The sequence below is a fragment of the Excalfactoria chinensis genome, chromosome 3 (genome assembly GCF_039878825.1).
Source record: "Excalfactoria chinensis isolate bCotChi1 chromosome 3, bCotChi1.hap2, whole genome shotgun sequence".
Taxonomy (NCBI): Eukaryota; Metazoa; Chordata; class Aves; order Galliformes; family Phasianidae; genus Excalfactoria; species Excalfactoria chinensis.
In genome coordinates, this window is record NC_092827.1 from 5104988 (window position 1) to 5127632 (window position 22645).

At 48.9% G+C, this 22645-nt stretch overlaps 1 protein-coding gene across 8 annotated transcripts in view; it reads right to left on the reverse strand.

The window, feature by feature from the left end:
- The window catches only part of OTOF (otoferlin), a 68388-nt gene that overhangs the window by 30971 nt on the left and 14772 nt on the right, over positions 1–22645 (reverse strand). For 4 of the 8 annotated variants that reach the window (XM_072331500.1, XM_072331499.1, XM_072331496.1 and 1 more), the window contains exons 4-8: positions 17076–17175; positions 13499–13710; positions 7038–7073; positions 5925–5945; positions 5007–5054 (exon numbers count right to left, since the gene is read on the reverse strand). In XM_072331500.1, coding sequence (XP_072187601.1) covers positions 5007–5054; positions 5925–5945; positions 7038–7073; positions 13499–13710; positions 17076–17175 — 417 coding nt within the window. Of the gene's footprint in view, positions 1–3634; positions 3792–5006; positions 5055–5924; positions 5946–7037; positions 7074–13498; positions 13711–17075; positions 17176–22645 lie in introns of those variants that run through there. The other 4 variants (XM_072331502.1, XM_072331501.1, XM_072331497.1 and 1 more) reach the window with 3 other exon arrangements.

The following is a 22645-nucleotide window of genomic DNA, read 5'->3' on the forward strand; positions in this document are numbered from 1 at the left end:
AATAACAACACTGCAGGTATTTTTGGGAGACAGTTCATTGCTATTTGGATACAAGTCCATGTGGCTGTTGTAAAGAGGCAGGAGGTTCAGTGGAAGCTATCAGCACTGAATGCAACCTGGATGATTTTTAGCTTCAAGATTCAGCTAGGAGTGCTGGTAGAGAAAAACCTCAACACTGTATCTGTAAAACTGAAACCAAGAAGAAGTCAGTCCATACGATAACTCCCTTCTCAATTAAAGAACAAAGGGTCAGAGAAGTACTGGAAAGAAATGCCCTGGGGGACTGTCCCAAAAGCAAAAGGTGATAGAGATGATGGGGATTTTTGTTGTTGTTGGAAAGTTCCTGTGAGCTGAAAGTGTTGATGTTTGAAAAAATATGGTGTGTTCGAAGGATGTGTTCAGGTTGGAAGCAGGAAGGATCTCACTCCCAAGCAGAATCCAGCTGTGCTTCCCACGTGCTGGGAAACAGCACCAGAACTTGAGGATTTCCCCATCTCAGCCGTCATTCATTTTCCTGAGGCCAAAAGACAAAGGCATCTCTTTTGGGGAGAAGAAGTCCTGGCATCACAGCCAGTCTGATGCATATAAATAACAGCTGGATGCTTGTAGGCTGCTAACAGAGGCAGAGTAAACAAGAAGAATATTAAGGGGAATAGGAGAATAATGTATTCACCAAGGTGAGGGGGGAGGTAGTATTCAACCAGGGCAGAAGGCCAGCATAAGATAAAGGAACTCTTTACAGCTGAGGTTTAACTGGAATTAAATGCTCAGGACTCAGGTCTCTCTTGTAGCTGTGATTCCTTCGTGGGATTGATGGAGAGCAGCAGTTTCTCAGTGGGCAGGAGGAGGAAGGACAAAGAGTAGGATTTGTAACCCTGGAATAACTGCACCAGAAAGGACCTTACAGCCAGCCCAGTCCCAGCCTCTGCCATAGGGACACCTCCCACCAGCCTCAGGCTCCATCCATGGCCTTAGGTGCTGCCAGAGATGGGGCACTCACAGTTCTCCAGGGCCTCACTACTTCCTCAGACAGTAAAACAAAGCAGAAGAGCAGTTGGTGATTGGTCTCAGTAGGAACTTGCAGGGAAGACTCCGGCACTGCTTGTGCCTCACCATGACCCAAAACAGCAAGCTCATTGCAAGGACATCAAGGGTGTATTGGGTCCTGGATAGCACAGCATCTGATATGGGAATGATGAGGGTGGTTTGGGGCCACGTAGAAGAAGATGCGGAGATGGCATTATAAGACATAGTTTAGTAATCATAGAATGGATTAGGTTGGAAGGGACCTTTAAGATCATCCAGCTCCAAGCCCTCTGCTATAGGCAGGGATGCCTCCTTCTAGTCTTGGGACTTGGTAGGTCAGGTTGATGAAGACTTGACCTTGAAGATCTTTTCCAACCTTAAAGAATTGACGATAATATAAGACTGGGACTAAGCCAAGTCTCATCTTGTGAATGACCCATCCCAGCAGGACCAGCCCAGCCCCTTCTGCAGGGATGAGTGTTGCAGTCAGTGATCCTTCACTCCAGCTGAGTCGTAGTGAATGTGCCGGGGAGATCAGCCACAGCAGTCTCTCACCTGTCCCCAGAGGCAACTTAACTGCATCAGAAGACCCAGAGATGGGAAATCTACATAGTGACAACCTCCAGCTCATTCACAAGATGAAACTTGGCTCAAGGTCCCTCAGAGGAGAAAGCTTTAGGTGGTGTCCTCTGTTCCCGCACCCCAATCACATCTTCCCTGCTGCTCGTCTCAGCCCCACCTGCATCCTTCCCTGATCCTGGTGTTATCTCCAAGGAGCCTGGCCCTGGGGATATGTAGGAAGTGGCCACACAGGGAAAAGAAAACTGAAGAAGTGGATGGAAACAGATTCTTGCGAATTTTGGCCATGCCAAAGAGAAGGGAAAAAGCAAGCAAACAGCAAGGAGAAAGCCATTCTAGATGCTTTGCAAGCGGTTGCCCCGGTAATCCATCCCTGCAGCTCCATCCCCTTCACAAGCCTCATCCATTACTTTCTCCAAGCCAGGTGAGCAACGACAAATCCCACAGCTGCCCCCTTCCCAAACCCCATCCCACAGGATACTACCTTCACCTGTCAGCTCTCCGGGACCCGGCTTCCTCCAGGAGAAGGGCTCAGTGGTGACAGGAGAGCCACCAGCAGCACACTTACGGTGGGGCAGCCATCCCTGTATGCGGGTTGGAACCAAGCACAGATGGAGACCCCCACCAAGCCTCCTCTTCAGGCACAGCGGGGTCTTGGCAGTGCTGAAGAAAGGCTGTACCGACCCTGTGTTCCTCCCACCAGGCTAAAACGAGGAGAGAAATGGCCACAGCCACCCTACAGCATGGATGGGGAGCTGGCAGTGAGCTGACACCGTCCCCACGTGAATATTGCATGAGGAGCAGTGAACCTGAGATGCCAACACAGGCAGCATAGTGCCACCCAGAGCAACCCCCTCTGCCACAGCCTGGCTTTGGCCCGGTTTGATAAAGAATGCCAGCTCACCTTCCTGCTCCCATCCAGTGCAAGCTGCTAGCCCATGGCAACCCTGCTTGGCAGCAGAGCTCCTGCAAGGCAGGGGGTGAAGGACTGTACACTTCAATGCTGTTGTTCCCAAGTCAAGCCAGGCTTCCAAGAAAGCTTAACCCTCTATTAGGCACCAGAGCACCCACCCACAGTGCTCTTCCCTTGGATTATCGGGTGCCTGAGCAAACAGACTGCCTCCCATTGATGACAAAATGCACATCCACCAGTTGCAGCTGACAGAAGAGCTTGGCTTTGCCCCTTTTGGGTTGCCCCATGTGGCTTTGCTAGGGAGGAATGCACAGGGACAAGAAGATTTGAAGACATGTGTAGGGAACTGGAAGCAGCCTCTCTCCAGACCAGCTCCTAGTTAAAGATCTAGTTGCAGGTTTCTGGTTAATTATTCATGGCTGAACATGACACTTTAATCATTGCTTTTTACTGGGGAGTTGAGATCAGGGAAAGGGAGCAGGGCGGCCTTCATGGTCCATTTCCTTGCAGGAATGATGTCCATCAGGTGGGTGCTGCCTCCATTCTTGTAAAGGGCATCTGTCTGTCCATACACAAGTGACACAGCAAGACACTGCTATAAACTTGACTTTAAGCAGCAGTGCAATAAATAGGAGCCAGAAGAGAGCACGCTGATTGGGAACACCCTATGCTGGGGCAGGGATTGTCCCTGGGCAGCAGATATCAGCCTGCACTCTCAGGAGACAGGAGCTTAAGTTTCAGCAGATCTGTTACACCTGAGAGCTGCAGGATGCTGCTCTTTGGAGAGTGCTCCAACACAGCCTGGTGTGGGCACAGCACGAGGAGCTGGGGTAAAAGCAAGCAGGAGCCTAAGAAGTATCTATATGGGTAATGCAGAAGGTTGGCCCATGGGCACTGGAGTTGTAAATCTGATGCTAAATCTTGTTTCCTCAGTCCTGTGCCGATAACCTGCACACAAACCATCCCCTTGCCCCACATGCCCCAGAAACCTAAAGCTCCTCTGGACATAGCAGTCTCAGCTTTAGAGAAAGGGAGAGCATGCCATGTGCGTGAGGAACACAAACCAAGCCAGAAGAGTTGGAAGCCAAAGAGGAGGAGCACAGAGAGCCAACCTACTTGTGCTCCTTTGTCTTTTCTTTGCCTTTGCTGGAGCCAAGGTTGTGCATCAAGGGGACAAAAGGCAAATTTCAGTGCACATCAAAAACTTCATCAGACCACAGAGGGAAAAAGAGCTGCCTTTCCCCTTGCAGAGCCTTACAAGCTTTACCCAAATAAACCCCATCCCCAACTATAGTGCTGCCACAACCCTACCTCCTTGTTCTCCCTCTCTAGTCCCTCTTTCTATTCTGCCTAATCTCCCATTTAATGCATCAGCAAAGTAGGAGGAGAAAGCAATTAACCAGCTGCCAAAGATAATTAGGAGGGCTGGATTTTAATTACAGTTTGTTGCTTCCTTTCTCCCTATGGCTGTGACTGTGCTGGGGACACGGAAAGGGAGGCTGTCTATGGAGCATGGCCCTCTGGTTGCCTGTTCTGGAAAAGAACCTAGAAAAAAATATATTTAAAATAATAAATGGTGTGTGAGGTGGGTTTTTAGACAGGTGATGACTTGCACAGGAGAGAGGCCAGGACCCAGTGCTGTTAGGTCTGGGAAAAGTAGAAGCTTTAACTCAGCCCAGGTGGGCAATGATCAATGTGGAGCTTGGGCTGGGAAGCAGCCAAGGAAATCCATCCAGGAGCTGCTCCTGGGGCTGAGTGCTGCCCTCCATGTGCACCAACACCTGCCCTGGGAGCACACTGCAGAAATGCTTCCATTGCCAACTGTGCTTGGCATGGCAACAAGCAAACACTGATGCCAGTGATTCAGGTGTATCACCTGCCCTCATGCCTTGCCTGAGGTGGGGTTTTAAATCATGCCCTGCTTCCTCCCTTGGGTCATGGATACGGATGAATGGTTGTGTATCCCTGAACAGTTCACCTGAGCAGGATCCTACCCAGCTATGGCTAAAGCCCTTCCAAATTCCCATGGAGGTACCTCCACCTCAGGATGCTGCAGGACCTAATCAGCCATGCCTAGTTGGGTGTATGAGCTTTGTTGTTCTGGGACGTGGTGGGGGGTGCAGAAGTACCTGGCATTGCACTACAGTACAGATAATCTTTTTCAAGGGCTCTGATGGAACAGCCAACACTGGATTATTCTCTTTCTGTCCCATCCCTCACCCCCTGACCCTTCCACTCCACCCCTCTCTGCAGAAGGATGCTTCTCTGACTGCAAACAGCCACAGTTTAACATTTTTGTGCTGGAAAAGAATGCAAATTTCCCACTTGTGGCACCAGCAGGGAATTCCTACTTTGTGTCTTCATGCAAGTTGGTCTTAAGCACTCTGGAGAGCACAGGTGAACTCGAGGTCCTGCCCTGGAGCTGTTTCAATGGAAACCAATAACACTGCTAAAAGTGGCCCCAGGAAGGGATGGGGGAGTCAGGTACCTGAATGGCAATGTGAGGTGTCTTTTCTCTTTCCCCTTAGCTTTAGCTCTGCAATCAGAAAGATCGATTCCTTCAATGGGATTTATCCTGCTGCAGTGACAAAGACCCACACCCACCTTCTTTCCTCAAAACCTCCATCAGCATCATGCATCAAGCAACCAACCAAACCCAGTTCACCAGCATGCCAGAGCAAGATCTCACTGCACCAGGACTGCATAGACAGAATGGGTGAATGGATGGAAGGAGGGAAGGAAGGGTGGGTGGATGGAAAGGTGGGTGAGTGGATGGATGGATGGATGGATGGATGGATGGATGGATGGATGGATGGATGGATGGATGGATGGATGGATGGATGGATGGAGAGATGGAGTGGCACTGGAATGAATGGACAGACAGTAGATCTATGCAGGAGTTGATGGACAGAGGGATAGATGGAGATAATTGCATTAATGGACAAATGGAAAGAAACACAGTGATATAGGTTGATCATATTAAGATGGATCAATGAATTGACAGAAAAAATGACATTAAGATGAGGTGGTACCTCAAGTTGTATTGGGATGAATGGAGGGAAGGATGGATATGGATGAATATGGATGAGTAGATGGGTGAGTGGGTGGGCTGATAGCTATGCAAGCAGAAAAGTACTATCCTCTGATCTCCTTTGGAAGTCCCTTGAGTAGAAGGAAGTAAGTCCTTGATGGTCATAGGTGGGAGTACAATCTACCTGCACTTTGGATAGGATGGGATGGAGTGAATACAAGAAATCTCTGTCCCCAAGAAGAGGGCAGGAAGCAGTTAGGTCCTTTCCTCGTGTCCAGACATTGTGCAGGGATTGGCATGCTAACATGCAAGTCTCATGCAAGCACACAGCATGCCCAGAGGGCCTGAGCAAAGGAGGGATGCCATCCCCAGTACCTGGTGTCTTCAGGGTCTTCACTGTTTGGAGGAGACACAGCCAGAAAAATGAACATGAGGAAGAACCAAACCTACCTGAAAGGATATGCCCTCCCACAGCCCATGGGAGCCCACTGGGACAGGGGAAGGGAACACTGGCTGCAACCCCACTCTGGCATAATCCTCCAGAGGTGATGCTGAGAAGGTTCATTTAATGCAGTGTTCACCACTCTGGCCTTAGTCAGCACTGCGTGGCAAGGTAGTGAGGAGGCAATGTTCCACAGCTCTCTGCAACCACACATGCCCTTCCTGCCATCAGCAGGACAATGTTCACCTGCATCTTCTCCACCTCCCCCAGTCTGCTGAGCAGCAGAAATGAAGAGCAGAATGCATCTCCTCCAAGGACTGACTCTGTCCCAGGTCTCATGGCCCTTCCCACACCTCTGTGTGGGAAACAGGCTGGAAACTCTCCCCCACCAGCCATCACTCAGTCAAGTTGCCCTGGGGATGCTTTTCCTCAGGCCTCCCTTGCCTTGACTGGGGTTGGGATCATCATCCTGGACCCATGCATGGCAGCTGAATTGTCTCATATTCTCTGCCTTTGGGAGTCCACTAGCCCTACAGACGGGTGACCCTCACCATGTTACATGGGATTTGTCTGTAGAGGCAGGATCTGCCTCCCTCTGCCATGCAACCATGGGAGAGGTTTGCTGGCATGGTTGGGTCCCCCAGATAGCCTCTGAAACTTCTGCCTCTGGGGTCAGCTTTACCCAGGTCCTCTCCCCTTATTCTGCTCTCCTGAACCTGAGGTAGCTCTTCAAGGTGAAACCTGCACTCGAGCTGTCCACTGGGACAAAGATTTGGGGTTCAACACAGTTTAGCTTGTGTCCCAAATCCAGAATGTTTCTATGCCTGGGATACGGGGTGACTGGCCATGTTGGATGTGGATCTGAGCAACCTCATCTGACAGGAGGTGCCAGTTCTCATGGCAGGGGTTGGAACTGGATGTGCATTAAGGTACCTTCCGACCCAAACCACTCTGGGGTTTGGTGAATCTATGACTAGAACGGGATTGGATAAGAGCAACCCCCCCAATAAAAAGTCAGGATACCACCAGCCATGACATTTTGGTACCTTGCTACTGACTTGTATCCGTCGTTAAACTTAATCCTGAGTGAAGCACAGAAGAGAAAAAGAGAAATACAACCACAATGTCAGGCTTCTTGAAGTAGGCCACCCTCAGCCAGGCAAACATTGACCTGGTCAAGCCAGTGCATGGTGACATCCCTTCTTACAGGGATGCTGGTGTTGCCAAACCACAGTTCCCAACCAGAATGTACTTTAAGATAGCTGATCGTTGTTGGCTTTTGCTGGATGTGGCCAGCCTAGGATGCTCCACTCACTCGGGAGAAGGCCATCTGGTGATGGGGTCTGCACTCCTGGCACCACCTGGCCACTGGCAACATCCATTGCTCCTTCTAGATCTGTGAGATCTGCACTGGATCAACTTGGAGTCTACCTACATTGCAGGTGCTAACAGCTGCTGTGGAGGCTCTGCCCTGGGTCTCACAGCAGCACCAAGATCTTTTCTTGGACACCAATTTCCTATTTTTCAGGAACGTGCTCTTCCTAGCAATTTCATGGAAGGACTGAAAAATGAATGGGTGAAGTTTGGCAGGGACTGATAATCTGGGACTGATGGGAGATCAATTCCCCTCGGTTTTACTCAAGATAAGAAGGACCCTCTCAATCCTGCCTAGTTATGCCAGCTTCCCCTAACAGCCCTAATTTCCACCTCTCTTTATCCACAGGAGCTCTGGAAAGCCAAACAAAATGCTTTGCACCACTGCCAGTGCAGGCTGATGAGAGAGGTGCCCAAACCTGAAGCAGGGAGTCCTTCCTCTCCCTGCCATCAGTCTCAGGTGGTTTCATCACCAAGTTCAATGCCAGTGCTTGGCAATGACCCCAGCTTTGGAGCAAGTGACCCAAGGGGATAATTTGCAGCAGGCTGAACCCAGTCAGGCATGGCCTGGGACCACTGGGTATGCACAAGAAAAGGCAAGATCAATAATTTACTGGGACCAGATTGCTTTCTGCTGCAGAGCTCTGTCCTGCCCATGAATATTTTAAGGTCAACAGTGATCAAGTGATGCTTCCTGGGAGCTCAGTTTCAAGGTGGTCAACGGCTGTGATGTGCACAGCCCTCTCCCACTGGAATCTGGGCAGTCCAGCAGTCCCTGCAGCTCACAATGGACACGGCACAGTGAACAGGTTCCAACCTGTGAGCCCTGGTGGAATGCACAGATCTGGATTTTACTTATCTGAATCTCCAAGTTTTGACATTTAAGCTTGGATTTAAGGAAGATCAAGGCTCTGAGAGCATCTCAGCAGAGCTTCAGGGCCACAGTCTGAGCAGGTCTGAGCTGGATATTTACCTAGTATGCTGTTCTTCTTCTGCATCATCTCCAAGGCTGGGGGAATTACAGACAGAGAGGAAAAAAATGACTGTGATGAGAAGTTAGAGAGCTTCCATTGCACTGTTTAAAAAAGAGGGTACAGGAATAACCTCGGAACACAACACAGCAAACCACTCCATGCATGCCTGTGGACCCACAAGCACTGAACTGAAACTCTTTCTGCTGGTCAAACCTGTTGAACTGGATGGGCTCCCAGTTAGAGTGGAAGTTAACCAGTCCCATCCATCCTGACCTCTTTCTTCCCTTCTGCCTGGGGTGAAAATTGCTCTAAGAGAAAAGTGGCTCAGGCTGGAAAGGGCTGTGCTGGGTCAGTGCTGTGGCCTGTGCTGACTGCATGGAGACAGTGAGCACCAAGCTATGTTTCAGCTATCCCAAAGCACACTGGCTGCCTCCCCAGCAAAGCACAAAGGCAAAATCTTATATATTGAAGAACAAAAAAGAGGAAAATGCCCTTTTGTCCCAAGTGTTGTTCCCTACTTTCTTGGCTGCTGAAAGTCTCAGGGACTGGATTGCTCCTTAGTACTGAGGTTAAGGCTATTTCTTCCCAATCCATGTTGCTTCAGTGCACCTCAGTGTATGAGACCACCTTGCTTTTTGGAGGGGCTTTTTGTTTTCCCTCGTCCTTGCTTATGACATCTGCCTTCTTGTCTCATCTCCATCTTGCTTGGCTGCCCAAAAGCTCTGTGCAAAACACAGAGGCACAGGGCTCACATGGGGCCCCGTGAGCTGCCAGAAGTGGTCAGCAGAGGTCTGTTGCTGGACTCCAGCTGTGGTAGGGATGGTAGGGAGGTGCTCTGTGGCAGGTCTCTACATGGTGGGGACCTGGTGCAAAGACATCCACCTCATGCATGAAACCACCATCTCCCTCTCCCTAATTTTCTCTAACCTAACATTCAGATATCATAGAAATAAGGGAATATTGGCTTGCTTTTCATAAATACACATGGTTCCTGTTTTCATGGACGGAATAATAAGAGCAGCTCCTGCAGTGCTGCAGTCCCTAACTTGGGCTGTGTGCAGCTACTGTGTGTAATCAGAGGGTAATCCCAGGCTCCTGAGGGATCCATCTGCACACAAGGGGTTAAGCCCATAAAGAAGCACAGAGGCTGTGCTTTAAGAATATGTGCCCAAAGTAACAGCCACCTGCTGTCATTCAGCATGAAATAGCAGGCACCAGCTCCTGTGTGGTGGGTCGTGAAAGGAGACCACAAAGGGCAAAGGCTTTTATAACCTCCTTCAGCAGTCCCCAGTGGGTTTTGGGGGAGCTCCTGCTGGAGATGATGGCGTTTATCTCTGAGGCTGCTGCTACAGAACACAAAACAGGCTTTCTGCACATTATTGACTGCAGCCTGATGTTGGTTCTGTGCTATTTGTCTCTGCCTGAGCCGTCAGCAGGGAGCACAGGAGGTGCTCCAGGCTTTTTGATGTTTTTTTCCCTGTTGTGGAGGAAAAAGAGCAAAATAGTTCTGCAACTGCACTTTCTTACCAGGAACCATGCTGGGGCTTTACGAGGAGCAAATGGCCATCCCTGTGGGCTTTGTACCTTGGGCAGGGTGGTGAAGGGTAGTAGCGTATCCCTTGTTGTCTGTTGTGAAAATGCTCAATGCCATAGCACCCCCATCATCCTCAACATCCCCACCATCCCCACCATCTCCCCCCAGAGCATTGTTACCTCCCTGAGCAGCCTGTGGACCTAAGGACCATCCAAGCCACCCAACGGAGGTGACAGTGATCGTATTAACCCAGTCATTCATTGTCATCTGCCTGCACACAGCTTTGAGTTCTTGCACCAAACTGCAAAGTAAAGACAGTAGTTTGGCCATCTTTGTGTTCCTGGTTGTGGATGCTGCTCTTCACATATCAAGGCCCACTTTTTTTCCCCACCCCTGCAAAGGGAATCAGATGGATAATAAAATGATGTCTCTAATGAGCCATAAGAGGCAGCTTTGTGATGGAAATGATGCTGACAGCCTGTGGAAATCCAGGGAGGTTTTCCCATTGCCTTCAGTTGGATTTGAAGTTCCCCCTAGGAGGACACAGATGATGGAAGCAGACTATGAAGACACACAGTTACAGAGCTGCCAAGATCTTTTCCTGCTTGCTGGGTATGAAAAACAGCCACGCTTCTCTACACAGCAAAATGACTAGTGCAAGGATACACTCCTGCCTCTAGAGCCAAACTGCCTGGCATCCAACACTGCCCCATCCAAACAGAGGTTCTAGATAGGAAATTCCTGTCTGCCCTTTGGGTCTGGTCTATGGCATCATCTTGGTGCTTGGGTTTACCTGAACTTCTCTTTCCTTTATCTGTTCTCAAACTCTTTCTGGGACAAGGTGGGGAACAAAACAACACTGCATGGCAAGAAAAACCACCACAAAGGGAAATCACAACTTCATGCACAGCACAGGGAGCTCATCCCACCCCAAAGCCATTTCTCCTGGATCCCAGTGCTCCTCCTGGCAGCTGAGCGTCCTTTCCAAGGATGCTTTTACAACTGCCACATCACGGTTCCCCACCGGTTCTCCCGCAGCTGAGAAGTGGGAATCCAGAGGTGACGCTTGTGTCACATCCAAAGGGACAGGAGCAGCACAGCACCGCAAACGCCACTGCCATCAGCACCACGGGTGGCGGACAGCTCCCTACCTCGTGTTGAGGGAACCCTGGCTGAGGGTGTCCCCCTCTCCCAGCAGTTCATCCTCGCTGTGATAATACATCTCGTCCTCTTCCATCCTGCGAGTGTGGTGACATGGAAATCATCAGCCCCTTCCCTGCTTGCCGTTCATATTGGTGCTGACATCAGTGACCTGGGATTGGTGAGGATAAGTGCAAAGCAGCAAGGCCGAACCCTGGACCACCTTTGAGTTTTAGTGCAGTTATCCATGTTCTGTCTTGCTTGGAAAAGTGGAAAGAGCATGCCTTGCTTTTTTGGGGGGTATCCACTCTCCACTGGTAAGGATATGCAAGCCAGCCTCAGAGAGTCCTGCACCTACTCAGCAGCCTGCAACCACCACATGCCCCTGTGCATCCTGCAGGTGTGCCCAGCAAACCACTCTGAAATGTGCCCCAGTAGCATCTGTAGGGCTACAGGAGTTGTCTTCCATCTCCAGCTGAGCTGGACATCACAGTTGGACTCTACAGCCCCTTTCCAGAGCCTTTAAACACAACTCATCCCACACCCTGAAGGCTTCTGCTGCAGAAAAACCCTTCAGTCCTTTCAACATCGTCCCCTCTTTGGCAGCATCACGGTCCACCGAGCTGGGAAACGAGTCTGCACTTTCCATTTGCTTGAAAACTCGCAGGTTTCAGCCCAATTCACACAGTTAATTAAGTGCCTAGGAGTGATGTGAGCAGCTGGGGATAACTTCCCTCAATTTCTCACCATAGGGAAAAAGAAATGTTGCCCTTATATGGCTGTAATAAAGTGCTAAACACAGGAAGAAAGCAAACACTATTGAAGCACGCCACTGCAGAAGCTCAGGGTGGGGGATGTATGGTTTCAGCATTGCCAGAGGTGTAAATGCTTGTTGAAAAGCAGTTATTTAATAGGGTTATGCTTGGATTCACCCCTCCAAGCTGGGTTCCCGTATGGGTTTGCAAACACCAAGGCTGTCTGCCTCTGACCTACAAGTACCTTGCATGCTGTTGGACTGTGACAATCATCCAGGGGCTGTATAGTACTGGGAGAGCACTGGGCACCCAACTCCACTCCCTCTGCCTGCCCCATGTTCAGCCTCTCCCCTCTGCCTGCTTATCTCTTCTCACAAGACTTTGAGCAAATTTGGGACCTTGAGGTCTCCACTCTTCCTGTTCAGCTCAAGAGCTATTGGAAACAGGCAGATGGAGTCACTGTCACAGACAACACGGCTACAGAAGTTCTCTAAATTTGGCTGAAAATATAGTTCAGCAGCCCACGAAAACAATACAAGTATGCACAAGTGGCTTTACATTTGCAAAACTACTTGAAGAGCTGTGTCAGGATTTGAGCATGGGGTGTGCTGAAAACGAGTCAGCATCACTGTGGCTCTTGACCTCAGTGCCCATCTGTGCCTTGGCTTCATGGATGGCATTTGAGGTGATAAAGGCTCCTCAGAGCGCTGAGTGCCCGTAAGCAACAGCTCAAAGCAGAACTGATTCCAGCCTGCACTTCATCCCAGTGGACAACCATCTGCAGTGTCCCCAGTCCTGAGCCATCTCCACCCATTCCAGTGATCAGGCTGCATTTGTGACTACTTACAGCTGCTCTGTGTCAAGAAAAATAAAGGGACCACTCATGGGCTTGTTCTTACCTGATGTTACATTCTATGGGCTTATAACACATCACTGTTCCCCACCAGTTCTCCCGTGATGCCAAGGAGCCTTAAGTTAATAGAAAACTGGTGACAGCACCCCTTGGAGGACTAGATGTGTTCCCATGTGTCACCACAGGGAAGGTTCCTCAGCTAACCCAAATGGGAATAACCTGCCCCAAAACCTCACATGGGACAGGATTTCATTTATGCTTGGTGACACACAGAAGCACAAGGGCCTATCACCTCCCCTATTCCAGAATCCCTAGTTTCTCCTCCAGCCTCACCATGAGACATGCACACTCATAATACTCCCAACAGATCAAAGAGACCATCATCTTCTACTCCTAAAGAATCTGCACTGTTTTGGTTTCATGGCCAGCCTATCCTCCTGTCCCCGTACGGCTGCAGTTTCATTCACCTCCACCTCCTGCACTGGGGAAGGTGAGTCCTGGGAGCACCGTGTGCCCCATTGAGATGCAAGACCCAAGACATCTGCAAATAGCTCTAACGGCATCCAGAAAGATGAGGCCTGGCCAACAGCTGAACCTTTAGTCCTCCCTAGATCTGTACAGAACTACATTTGCAAGCCAACCATGTGCTCCAGGCAGGCCTGTTGGAGCAAAGGGACCTGCTGGCACCAGCAGGTAGACTCCTACAAGCCATTTTCACCTTGAGCTGTGGCATGGATCTCCTGATGGCTGTGGGATGTGGTGCTCCTCGGATGTGGAGCTACCCAGGTGCTGGGACAGTGTTGTTCCTTGGTGTCAAGCTAAGCCCTCCCCAGCTCTGCTGCCCTCACATACCTCCATGCACTGGTTTTCACATTACCTCCTGAAGCTTCTCTCCATGGACTGCTGGTTGGATTTGCCCACAGACCCATCAGTGCCCTGCCGGTGGCCGGAGAGAAGGCTGTCTGTCTCCAGGGGGTACCTGCCATCCCCTTCTGAGTGAACACTGGGAGTCTCCAGAAATTCCTTGTCATTCCACGTGCCCACTGTCCCATCCAGAGCCTGGTACCTGATCTCTATGGAGATGCTGGTCTGCAAGACACAAAGATGGAAGGATCATCCCCAAGGGCAACAAAAGGAGGAAGGCAATACCTGGAAGGCAGGAGGAGCCATTGCCTTACCTGGCTTGACCTCTCTGCCTCAATTCCCCAAGTCTTTTCACCATCAGCAGATGAAGGTCATTTTGTATTGATGGTTTCTCTTGGTGGTACATCATCCATGCTCATTCTCCTATTACCCACCCACAATTATCACCAGGCTCCTGACGGGTTTAGAGGTCTCGAACAGTTTTTCCAAGACAAGACCCCAATCAATAAAGCCTAATCAAATACATGAGAGTTCATCTTGCTGCAAACAGCCATTGATGCCACCTCTGTTCCAGTGTCCAAAATCCTTCTAAAATCACTGCTTTGGTCAAAGCAACCAGAAAATTATCTCCACTAACAACATGAGCATTTTGAAAGGCAAAGAGCTGCTACGAAGATTAAAGCAAAACAAAACCAAAAACCATTCACCACCTCCGTTCTAAGTTGCAGGTTAGATCAAATGCCAAAGCAATTGATTTTAGATACAAGAACAAGATGTTCCTTGCAGTAGGAAGAATTCAGCACCAGACTCGTTTCCAGGGAAAAGGGTGATGGGTGCAGGGACTTTAAAGAAGAGGTGAGAGTCATCTCAGGGAGAAATGCCATGAGATCAATGGGTTCTGCTCTGGGGAAGGTGTGTGAGATGCTCCTTTCAATCTCTGTGAGTCAAGGATTGCTTGGATGGTGTTTTTTTCTTTTTTCTTTTTTGCTTGTTTGTTTGTTTTTTGCAGAAAATCTTCCCTTTCTCATCTATATTTTACAAAGGAGGTACAGCATCCTGACTGCCTCCAACCTCAGCTCGCCAAAGGGAGGATGAAAAGCTGGAAAACATGGGAGGCGTTCTGGAGGAATGCATGATAAGAACTGAGAAACCGTCAGTGCAATAAAATGCACGATTTTGTTTTGGGCTGTGATGACAATATTCAAGTCATCGTTAGTTGGAAGGGAAAACAGTAGGTGTAAGCTGAAACTGAGAGAAATCCACACCGCAAAGACAACTCTGAGTTGTGACAATAAAGAAAATTACTCAGAGAAATGATTCATCGAAGGGCTGTTGGATTCCTCTGTCCCTGGACTTCCAAATATCATTTTTTATTTGTGTGTTTTGTTTTTAATTATTATTATTATTTTTATTTTCCCCCCACCTGATGAGACAATAATAATGAGTTCTGAGGTGTCCCAGAGCCTCTCTTGTTGAAGGCCGGATTACACCAATATGAAAATCCTCCTGGCTCCACAATTCTTTGGTCTTTTATGCCCTTTGCTAGGACAAGTCAATAATATTATTCGGGCCAGCTGGAAGCTGCCAGCAATGCTTTGCAGTCAGCAAAGTAAAAAGGAAAAAAAAAACATTTTTCGACCCTTCCATTGTGTTTGATTGCAAAAAGACGAAGCTGAGCCTGGAAATTGCTTTCTGCCCACATCCACCTCCTCAAAACATCCCATCATTTTTCAGCCCCCTGTCCTTATTACTTCAAGAAGATGTGGTCTCGGTGGGGGCCTCCAAGAACTCCGTGTCATTCCATGTGCCCACTGTTATATTTCCACCATCATTCCTCACTCGAACATCCCAGGTGTTGCCCTCTGGATTCTCTCCTCAGGGCTCCCTCAGTTTGATTTCATCCCCTTGCTGGAGCAGCAGTGGTTTGGGGAGGGAATTCACGAAGCTCATTTGTCTCTGTGCCCCTGAAGTTGCTATGGAGACTGAATGGGAAAAGGGACTGAAAGCCCAAAATGCAAACACATGCCCTCACCTCCTGGCTCTGATTTCAACAAGGGAGACATGGAGCTAAGATGTCCCAGAAATGAAGGGGAAATAAAGGGACATGGCATTTCTGCCCAAAGCAAGCTCCTGAAACCCAAGATTTGTGTGTGTGAATGCACATGGCTTGCGGTCTGCAGAAGATAGGGGGGTTTCATCATCTTATCCAAGGGCGATCTGTCTTCCTGTCACATCTGCCTTGCCAATGCTGTCCTGATCCATTGCAATACACAACATTCAGCATTTATATCTTCCAGAGCATTCTACAGATACCAGTTAAAAAACAAAGAAATGCAAAGGGAATGTAGATACTGGGTACTCAGAGGGGAGTTGATGAGCACGTTTAGCCAAGGGCTGGGGAAGGTTGTTTGTCCTGCAGGTGCCTCCAGTTAGATGCTCTTGACTTGTAAGGAGGTGAAGGACAGCAGATCAACTTCCTTCACCTGTTGTGTTGCCCCAGTGAGTGCCAGGCCCAAAGGCACCAGGCAATGCTGGGACCTCCTCATTCATAGAATCATAGAACTAACAAAGTTGGAAAAGACATGAAAGATCATCCAGTCCAACCACTCAGTGTCCTAAAATGTCATTGTTTTCAACATCAAGAAATTGCCCAGATTTAATTTCCATCTGCTGATTTTTCCTATCACCCCCTGTGATAATGAGTGGTCTTGAATATATGGGATTTTCTTCCTTTGGATGTTCACATGGACTTGAGGAAAAAACAAAGATATATCAAAAGGTGACTTCTCCAGTCCTGAAATCACCACCACATCCTCAGTCTGTGCTTTCTCCATTTTCTTCTCCCTCCTTAGGACTGGTATCCTTCTGTTTTTATTCCCTTCACCCTCAAGAGCAAACCAGATCATGCCTCCTGCTAATGAAGCCATCAGTCTTTTTATTGCTAATTGCTTGTCATTAAGACAAGGGTTATGCAATTAAAGTGTTATATGCAATTGCACATCTTAATGCTGAGCCTAGAAAGCTGCTTATAAAGAGACAGGAAAGCACTGTGTCTAGCAGAGGAAGGAGGCTAACTTTTTGTGTCTAGCCAAAACACCATGGTTTTGATGCACAAGACCAGAAGTCACTGTGTTTCTAAGTTATAAAATGCAGTCTCCATGGGAAACAGCTCCTGTGAGATGCATTAAACAGCCCTGAAATGTGCTGAGTTATGCAGCACTGAGCTGCAGGCGATGATTCTATCCCTTAGTTTGGGGAACTGGATGAAGGGTGCAGCTCCAGACTGTGTCACTGGTGACAGGAAACTTTTAGGGTATTTCTTAGCTGTGTGCAAGCAACTGCCCCCTGTCTGTGTGCAGGCTAAGGAGAAAAAGGGGGGTTTGTTCTCATTTTGCTTCTGCAGAAAATCCTTTCCACCTGCAGAGCCATTGGCCTTTACACCAAGAGTGATGGGATGGAGGTGAGGATCTGAGCATTCACGTGCACAACACAGGCTTGGCTGTTCCCATAGAAAGGTCTGGCTGAGGTGCAGATGGGCAGATGGACCAATACTGAAAGGCAGCTGTGGCCATTTACTCCTTGCAACCTACCTGGATGGCTGAGTTATTGTCATCTATGAGCGTATCCGTCACCTCCACGTGCCCTTCCTCCACCACCTTTTGCAGGACCATCCGGAAAGTGCCGATAAGCCTACAAAACAAAGAGAAATCAAGGTGAGGTGTAGCCAGCAGCCAGCAGAGTTCATTTTCAGTGAGAAAACACTTTGATGGCCAAGATCTACCAGAACATGTGTGGTTGTTTGGGTTTCTTCCTTTATTTAGTTGGTTAGTTGGTTATGTTGCAGCGTGTTGGCTTTGTGAGGATCTAAACAGGAGATGCAGGGCCAAGGATTCTAATGAAAGAGATGGGCAAAGAAGTTTGGAGCTTGGAGCATGAGACTGGGCTAGAGAACTCCAAAAAAGTCTTTAAATCCGAACTACCCAGTGGACCTTTGATTTGATCCTATGATATCACTGTTATTGCTGTGGTCTGCTGTGCATGAGCCATACCAAACTCAGTCCCCATGTGGTCATTGCACCTCCTGCAGTGGGTGACAGCCTCACTTGAGTCTGGACTGCATGTCTCAGAGGACACAGCCACAGCTAGCATGGAGTAAGGGTTCATTATGCTATTTCTTCTTTCCAAATGTGCTCCTACTCTTGTGACTGAGGGCTCAAGCATGGGCATGCTGACTTCCACTGTGGGCTGCAACAAATGCCAAGGCTGAGGTGAGGCCACATGGCACCTCCCAACCACCATGACTGTTTCTCCCTGAGCATCTGATCACCACCCAGTCTCCTCCAGGATGAGCAGGCTGAAGGCATCTCATTGCTCCTTGCAAATCTAACCTGGGCTCTCTGTACTCCACTGCTCTCACAGCCAGGGAAGGCAGCGTAGTGTGCACTAAAAGCAGCCACATTCATTAAATCAGAACCCACAGTGGATACCATGGAGATCTCTCTAATAAAAGCCATTACTTATCCACTGGCTCATGGCTTGTCAGAGAGCTGTGACTTTATGTTCTCCATGTTCTGGTGTTGTACCAGAGGGATCTTCCCAGGCTGGGCTGAGTCAGCTGGAGCAAAGACCCAGATGTGAATCAAGTGACACCTAATGTGGAAAAAGCCCTGAAACATGCAATGTGTCATTGCCTTACACTGCTGGCCTTGCACGTCACCTCCAGTGCTATGAGAGTGATGATAGCAAAGATGTTTGATGGCATGCAAATGTTCTTGCAGTGCTCTACTATGGAAAAAGCAAAAAAACAAAAATAAAAACAGCAGCTGGTTAAGTGAATTTTTGGCCATATTTTGCTGATTTGTCAGGATGTCAAAGAAGGAGATGGGAGCTGCCTACAACATGCATTGGTGTATGGAGGGCTCCTCTCCCACCTCCCATGTAGCCCCAGCTCTGGTGCTGTCTGTACTGACTTTGGAGATGGACCCACCTAGAGCCCCAAGGTGTCTGACCAGAAATAGGACTGTGCCATGTTATCATTCCATCACATGTGTGGCCTACCCAGGGGGAACATCATCAGTCCCTTGGAAATGCTGTACAACTCTTAGGTGCAGTGGTGGTGGCTTCTCTGCTCTTCTTCGACTGCAGTAGACACAGAAGATGTGTCTGTAGGTGGGAACCCCCCTTACCAGTGTAATGGGAAATGCAAAATGAGCTGAAGCTGCCTGGAAGCAGCCTGATCTCCATAGAACCTGCCCTGAGCACAAGCTGCCTCCACCTTTCTCTTCAGCATCCTCAGGATAATGCTGGAGGCAGGATAACCCCATGACTGCAGCACCACAGCTTGGTGCATTTCCATTTCCCATTTAAGCTGTGGAGAGTGCTCTAAAGCGGTTCCGAGCTACCTTGCCTTGTTTTGCAATTGCAGGGGGGTGGGAACAGGCCTGTGCTCAGTTTACACCAGCTGAGCATGTATTTCCCATCTGAAATCCCTTGCAGCATGGGGCTCACAGCTGCTGCTCCAGCAGCAAACCAGTCTTGGGCTGCAGCAGGACACTGAGTTTTCTGTTCAGGGACCTCTATGTTTGGTTCAGACCTGCTGTGTGGAAGAGACTTTCTGCACTGAGCAAAGCCAACACTGGTCAAGGTTGAGGATGACCACTGGCTTGGTCCAACCAAACCTGGGGGGGGGTGCAGATCCTCCAGCTCTTTGCTCACCTGTTGAGGCTGTCACAGCCTCCTGGGGAAGAACACTTTTCCAGCATCCAACCTGAGTTTTCCAAGCCACAGACTGTGCCTATTGCTCCTCGATACTTCTTCACCAGAACTATCAACCTCTCCCATGTCGGCTGCAAGCTCCAGACAGGAGTCAGTTAAGGTATGGTGTTGATGATGAGTTCAGTTGGTGGCACTGGCCATCTCATACCACGTCAATCTCCTCACACCAACAGTGATTTAGGACCTGGGGTGCAGCCTGGGGATGACCTTGGTGTAGATGCTGTGGGAACTGCAGCAGTATGCAGTCTCAAGGCTTTAGGACACAGTAGCAGCAATGTGTTTGGACAGCAGCTCTCCCTAGAAGCATCTGGATCTGGCCTTGTCAAAGTGCATAGCAAAGAGAGGAGGAAAAGAACCCCGGACTCTAACAGGGAGCAAATGTCTCCAGGGGGCATTTCACACACAGCCCCACTTCTGTGCTGTAGGGGAAACAGATTAAGAAGAGCAAACAGAATCACAGGATCACGGGGGTTGGAAGGGGCCTCTGCAGATCTGCCAGTTCATCCTCACAGTAAAGCAGGTTCCCTAGAACAGGCCACACAGGAAAGCATGAGTTTTAATATCTCCAGAGAAGGAGATATTAAATCCATCACCTCTTTGGGTGGCCTGTTCCAGTGCTCTGGCACTCGTTACAGGAAAGAAGTTCTTTGTCATGTTTATATGGAAGTTCCTGTGTTCCAGTTTGCACTAGTGTGTGCCGTTATTCCTCCCCAGGAGTAGGGCTGTACACTTACCCTTGTTGAACCTCATCATGTTCCTCTCTATCTGGCTCTCAGACTGTCTAGGTCACTGGCCACACAGACTTCAGCTAACATGTCTGAATGCCAGGCTGCTCGTGAAACATGAGCTCTGTAATGTCAGGGGTGAGGATACAGTCTCTGGACACAATCATCCTCTCTCCCAGCATCACGAGTGTTTGTGGCATGAGATCAGAAACCATTTGCAGCATGCTTGTGGGGTGGGTAGACCACAGAGCTGCATCAGGGGAGGGTCAGGTGGGGGTTAGGGAAAAGCTGTGCCCCAGAGGGTGGTGGGCATGGCACAGCTCCAAGAGCAGTGGGCACAGCCCTGAGATGATGGAGCTCAGGGAGTGTTGGGACAGTGCTCCAAGACATAGGGATTGGGTTGGGTGCTCCTGTGTGGTGCCAGGGGTTGAATTCAGTGATTCCCATGAGTCCTTTCCAATTCAGGATATTCTCTGGTCCTATAATTCTGTGATTCTAAGCCCAGAGGCTGGAGCAGCATCACATCCACTTCCAGCACTCTGATGCTCTCTCAGCTGAGCTATAGTCAAAAGCACATGCTGCCCATATGTGCTCATAATTGCATGCTGCTACTGCAGCAGGACTGGATAAAAGCAAGAATCTCAGCACCGGTTTCTGGCTCTTTGACAGCTTTTCCCCTGCTGCAATATCTGAACCATGAAAACAAGCAATGAGCATCTGCTCCTGCCTCCTCAGAAGTGAGATGTTGGCCCTTTCAACACTTTCTTCACTCATCTTTGCAAGCTTGTGTGAGACACATCTCTGCACTACCCAGCTCTGCTCACAGACCTGAGATCAACTCGTATGTGTGAGAATTACCAGGAAGATTCATGGTGTGAAGTTTGGGGTGATTGCCTTCCTTCCTTGAGCCCTTCCCAGCCCAGCACATCCCCTGCAGGCAAAAACCAAGCAAGAGGGAATGAAATATTCAGCACTTGTCTGCAACAGCCTTTCACTTCCGAGTGTTTCATAATTCATTGAGTGCCCTGCTCCCTCCCCTTGCATTTCTGCTCATGGAAAGAGTGAGGGAGTTTTTCTGGGTCACTCGTAATTTTATCAGACTATAGAAACTTCTTTAGTTTCAGACCCAGCCCAGCTGGTTCTGTGCTTAGAGCCATGGATCAGGACAACCTGAGACTTCTGCATGCCCTACAACATGCCACGGTTTAATCTTTGGACTTGTGACATGTGCCACATTTCCATGAGACCCCTCAGTGTGCCCAGTGCAGATCAGAGCAGACAGCATTTTGGGGGGATGCTGAACCCTGTTGGGCATTACCAGTGCTGAAGTTCCTTCTCCCTCAAAGCGAGGGCTGCAGCACTAAAGCAAGATGGCAAACCCACGTCATCTCCCAGGTGGTGGCCAGCAAATTCCTATTTGTTGTTCTGTGACTAGATCACCTTCTATGTTCCTGACCAATAGGCCTGAGAGAGCTGCTGGTGAACCAGTTGGTCTAGGGGATGCTGAAGAACTTTAACGATTCTATGTCCAACCTTCAATGATTCTATGATTCTATGAAGATGTAGGCTCTGAAACTAAAAACCCCCTTTTTTATCCAACACAAAGATAGAAAACCAAGCCAAAACAACAACAAAACCCTAGAACCACAAGCTCCCAGACACAACATCACTTACATGTCCTGTAGGGCTCTGCACCCACCATGACAAGTTTAGCAGGCTTTTCATTTCTTAATCAAAATATTGTGTTGCCACCACCACGAAGGCTGTGCAGAAGTCTGAGTGCATCCACGTTACCACTGTCACTTGTAGCAACCAGGTCTGTAACCTCATCCCAACTTAGTTCCTGACAGGATGCATTTCAAAAAGACGGGGCTGACTGGCACTTGTTATGCTATTCCACCTGTCTTCCAGAATGAGTGAAAAATCCATTTGTATTTAATGAGGATTTTTTGGCTTGGAAAAAAATAAATAATAATAATAATTCACTGAAGTACCTTTAATATCTGGAGGCTGCTGAGATGGAACAGCTGGAGTGTCCTACATTTCACCAAGTTATCCAGACATTGCGAAAACAATAACGGTTGTGTACACTCACAAGTGTCATCTCTGACATGCCAGCCACAAAGGCTGGTTAGGGAGGGGATGGTAATGAGCTGAGCAATTTAGGGAGCTTTGGCTGAAGAGCTGGATGATTACTGATGAAGCTGCAGTTGGTTGTACAGTGAAAAAGGCTCTTCAGGCTGGTTCAAGATATGAATCAGCCAGAAGAGGATCTGGTTTGCCTCTATCAGCATTACGATCATTCAGGTTGGAAAAGACCTCCAAGACCACCAAGCCCAACCCCTGCCCCATCCCACCATGCCCACTGCCCACGTCCCTCAGTGCCACATCCCCAATTCTGGTACAGCTCCAGGGATGGTGACCCCACCACCTCCCTCAACTCTGGCCTTTTTGGGGTTGGTCGGAAGCTCACCTGGGCTTTATGTGCTTTTAAAACTAAAATGTGAAGCTGAGGAATCTTCAAGGAGCCCCTTTCTTCAAAACTAATGAACAAAAATGCACTGAGCAATTGAAAAACACAAATAAAATCCTGGATGCAACTCAAAACTGCTGCTGGGAAAGGTCCATCCCACCTACTTGGAGCTGCCCTGTGGTTTGCT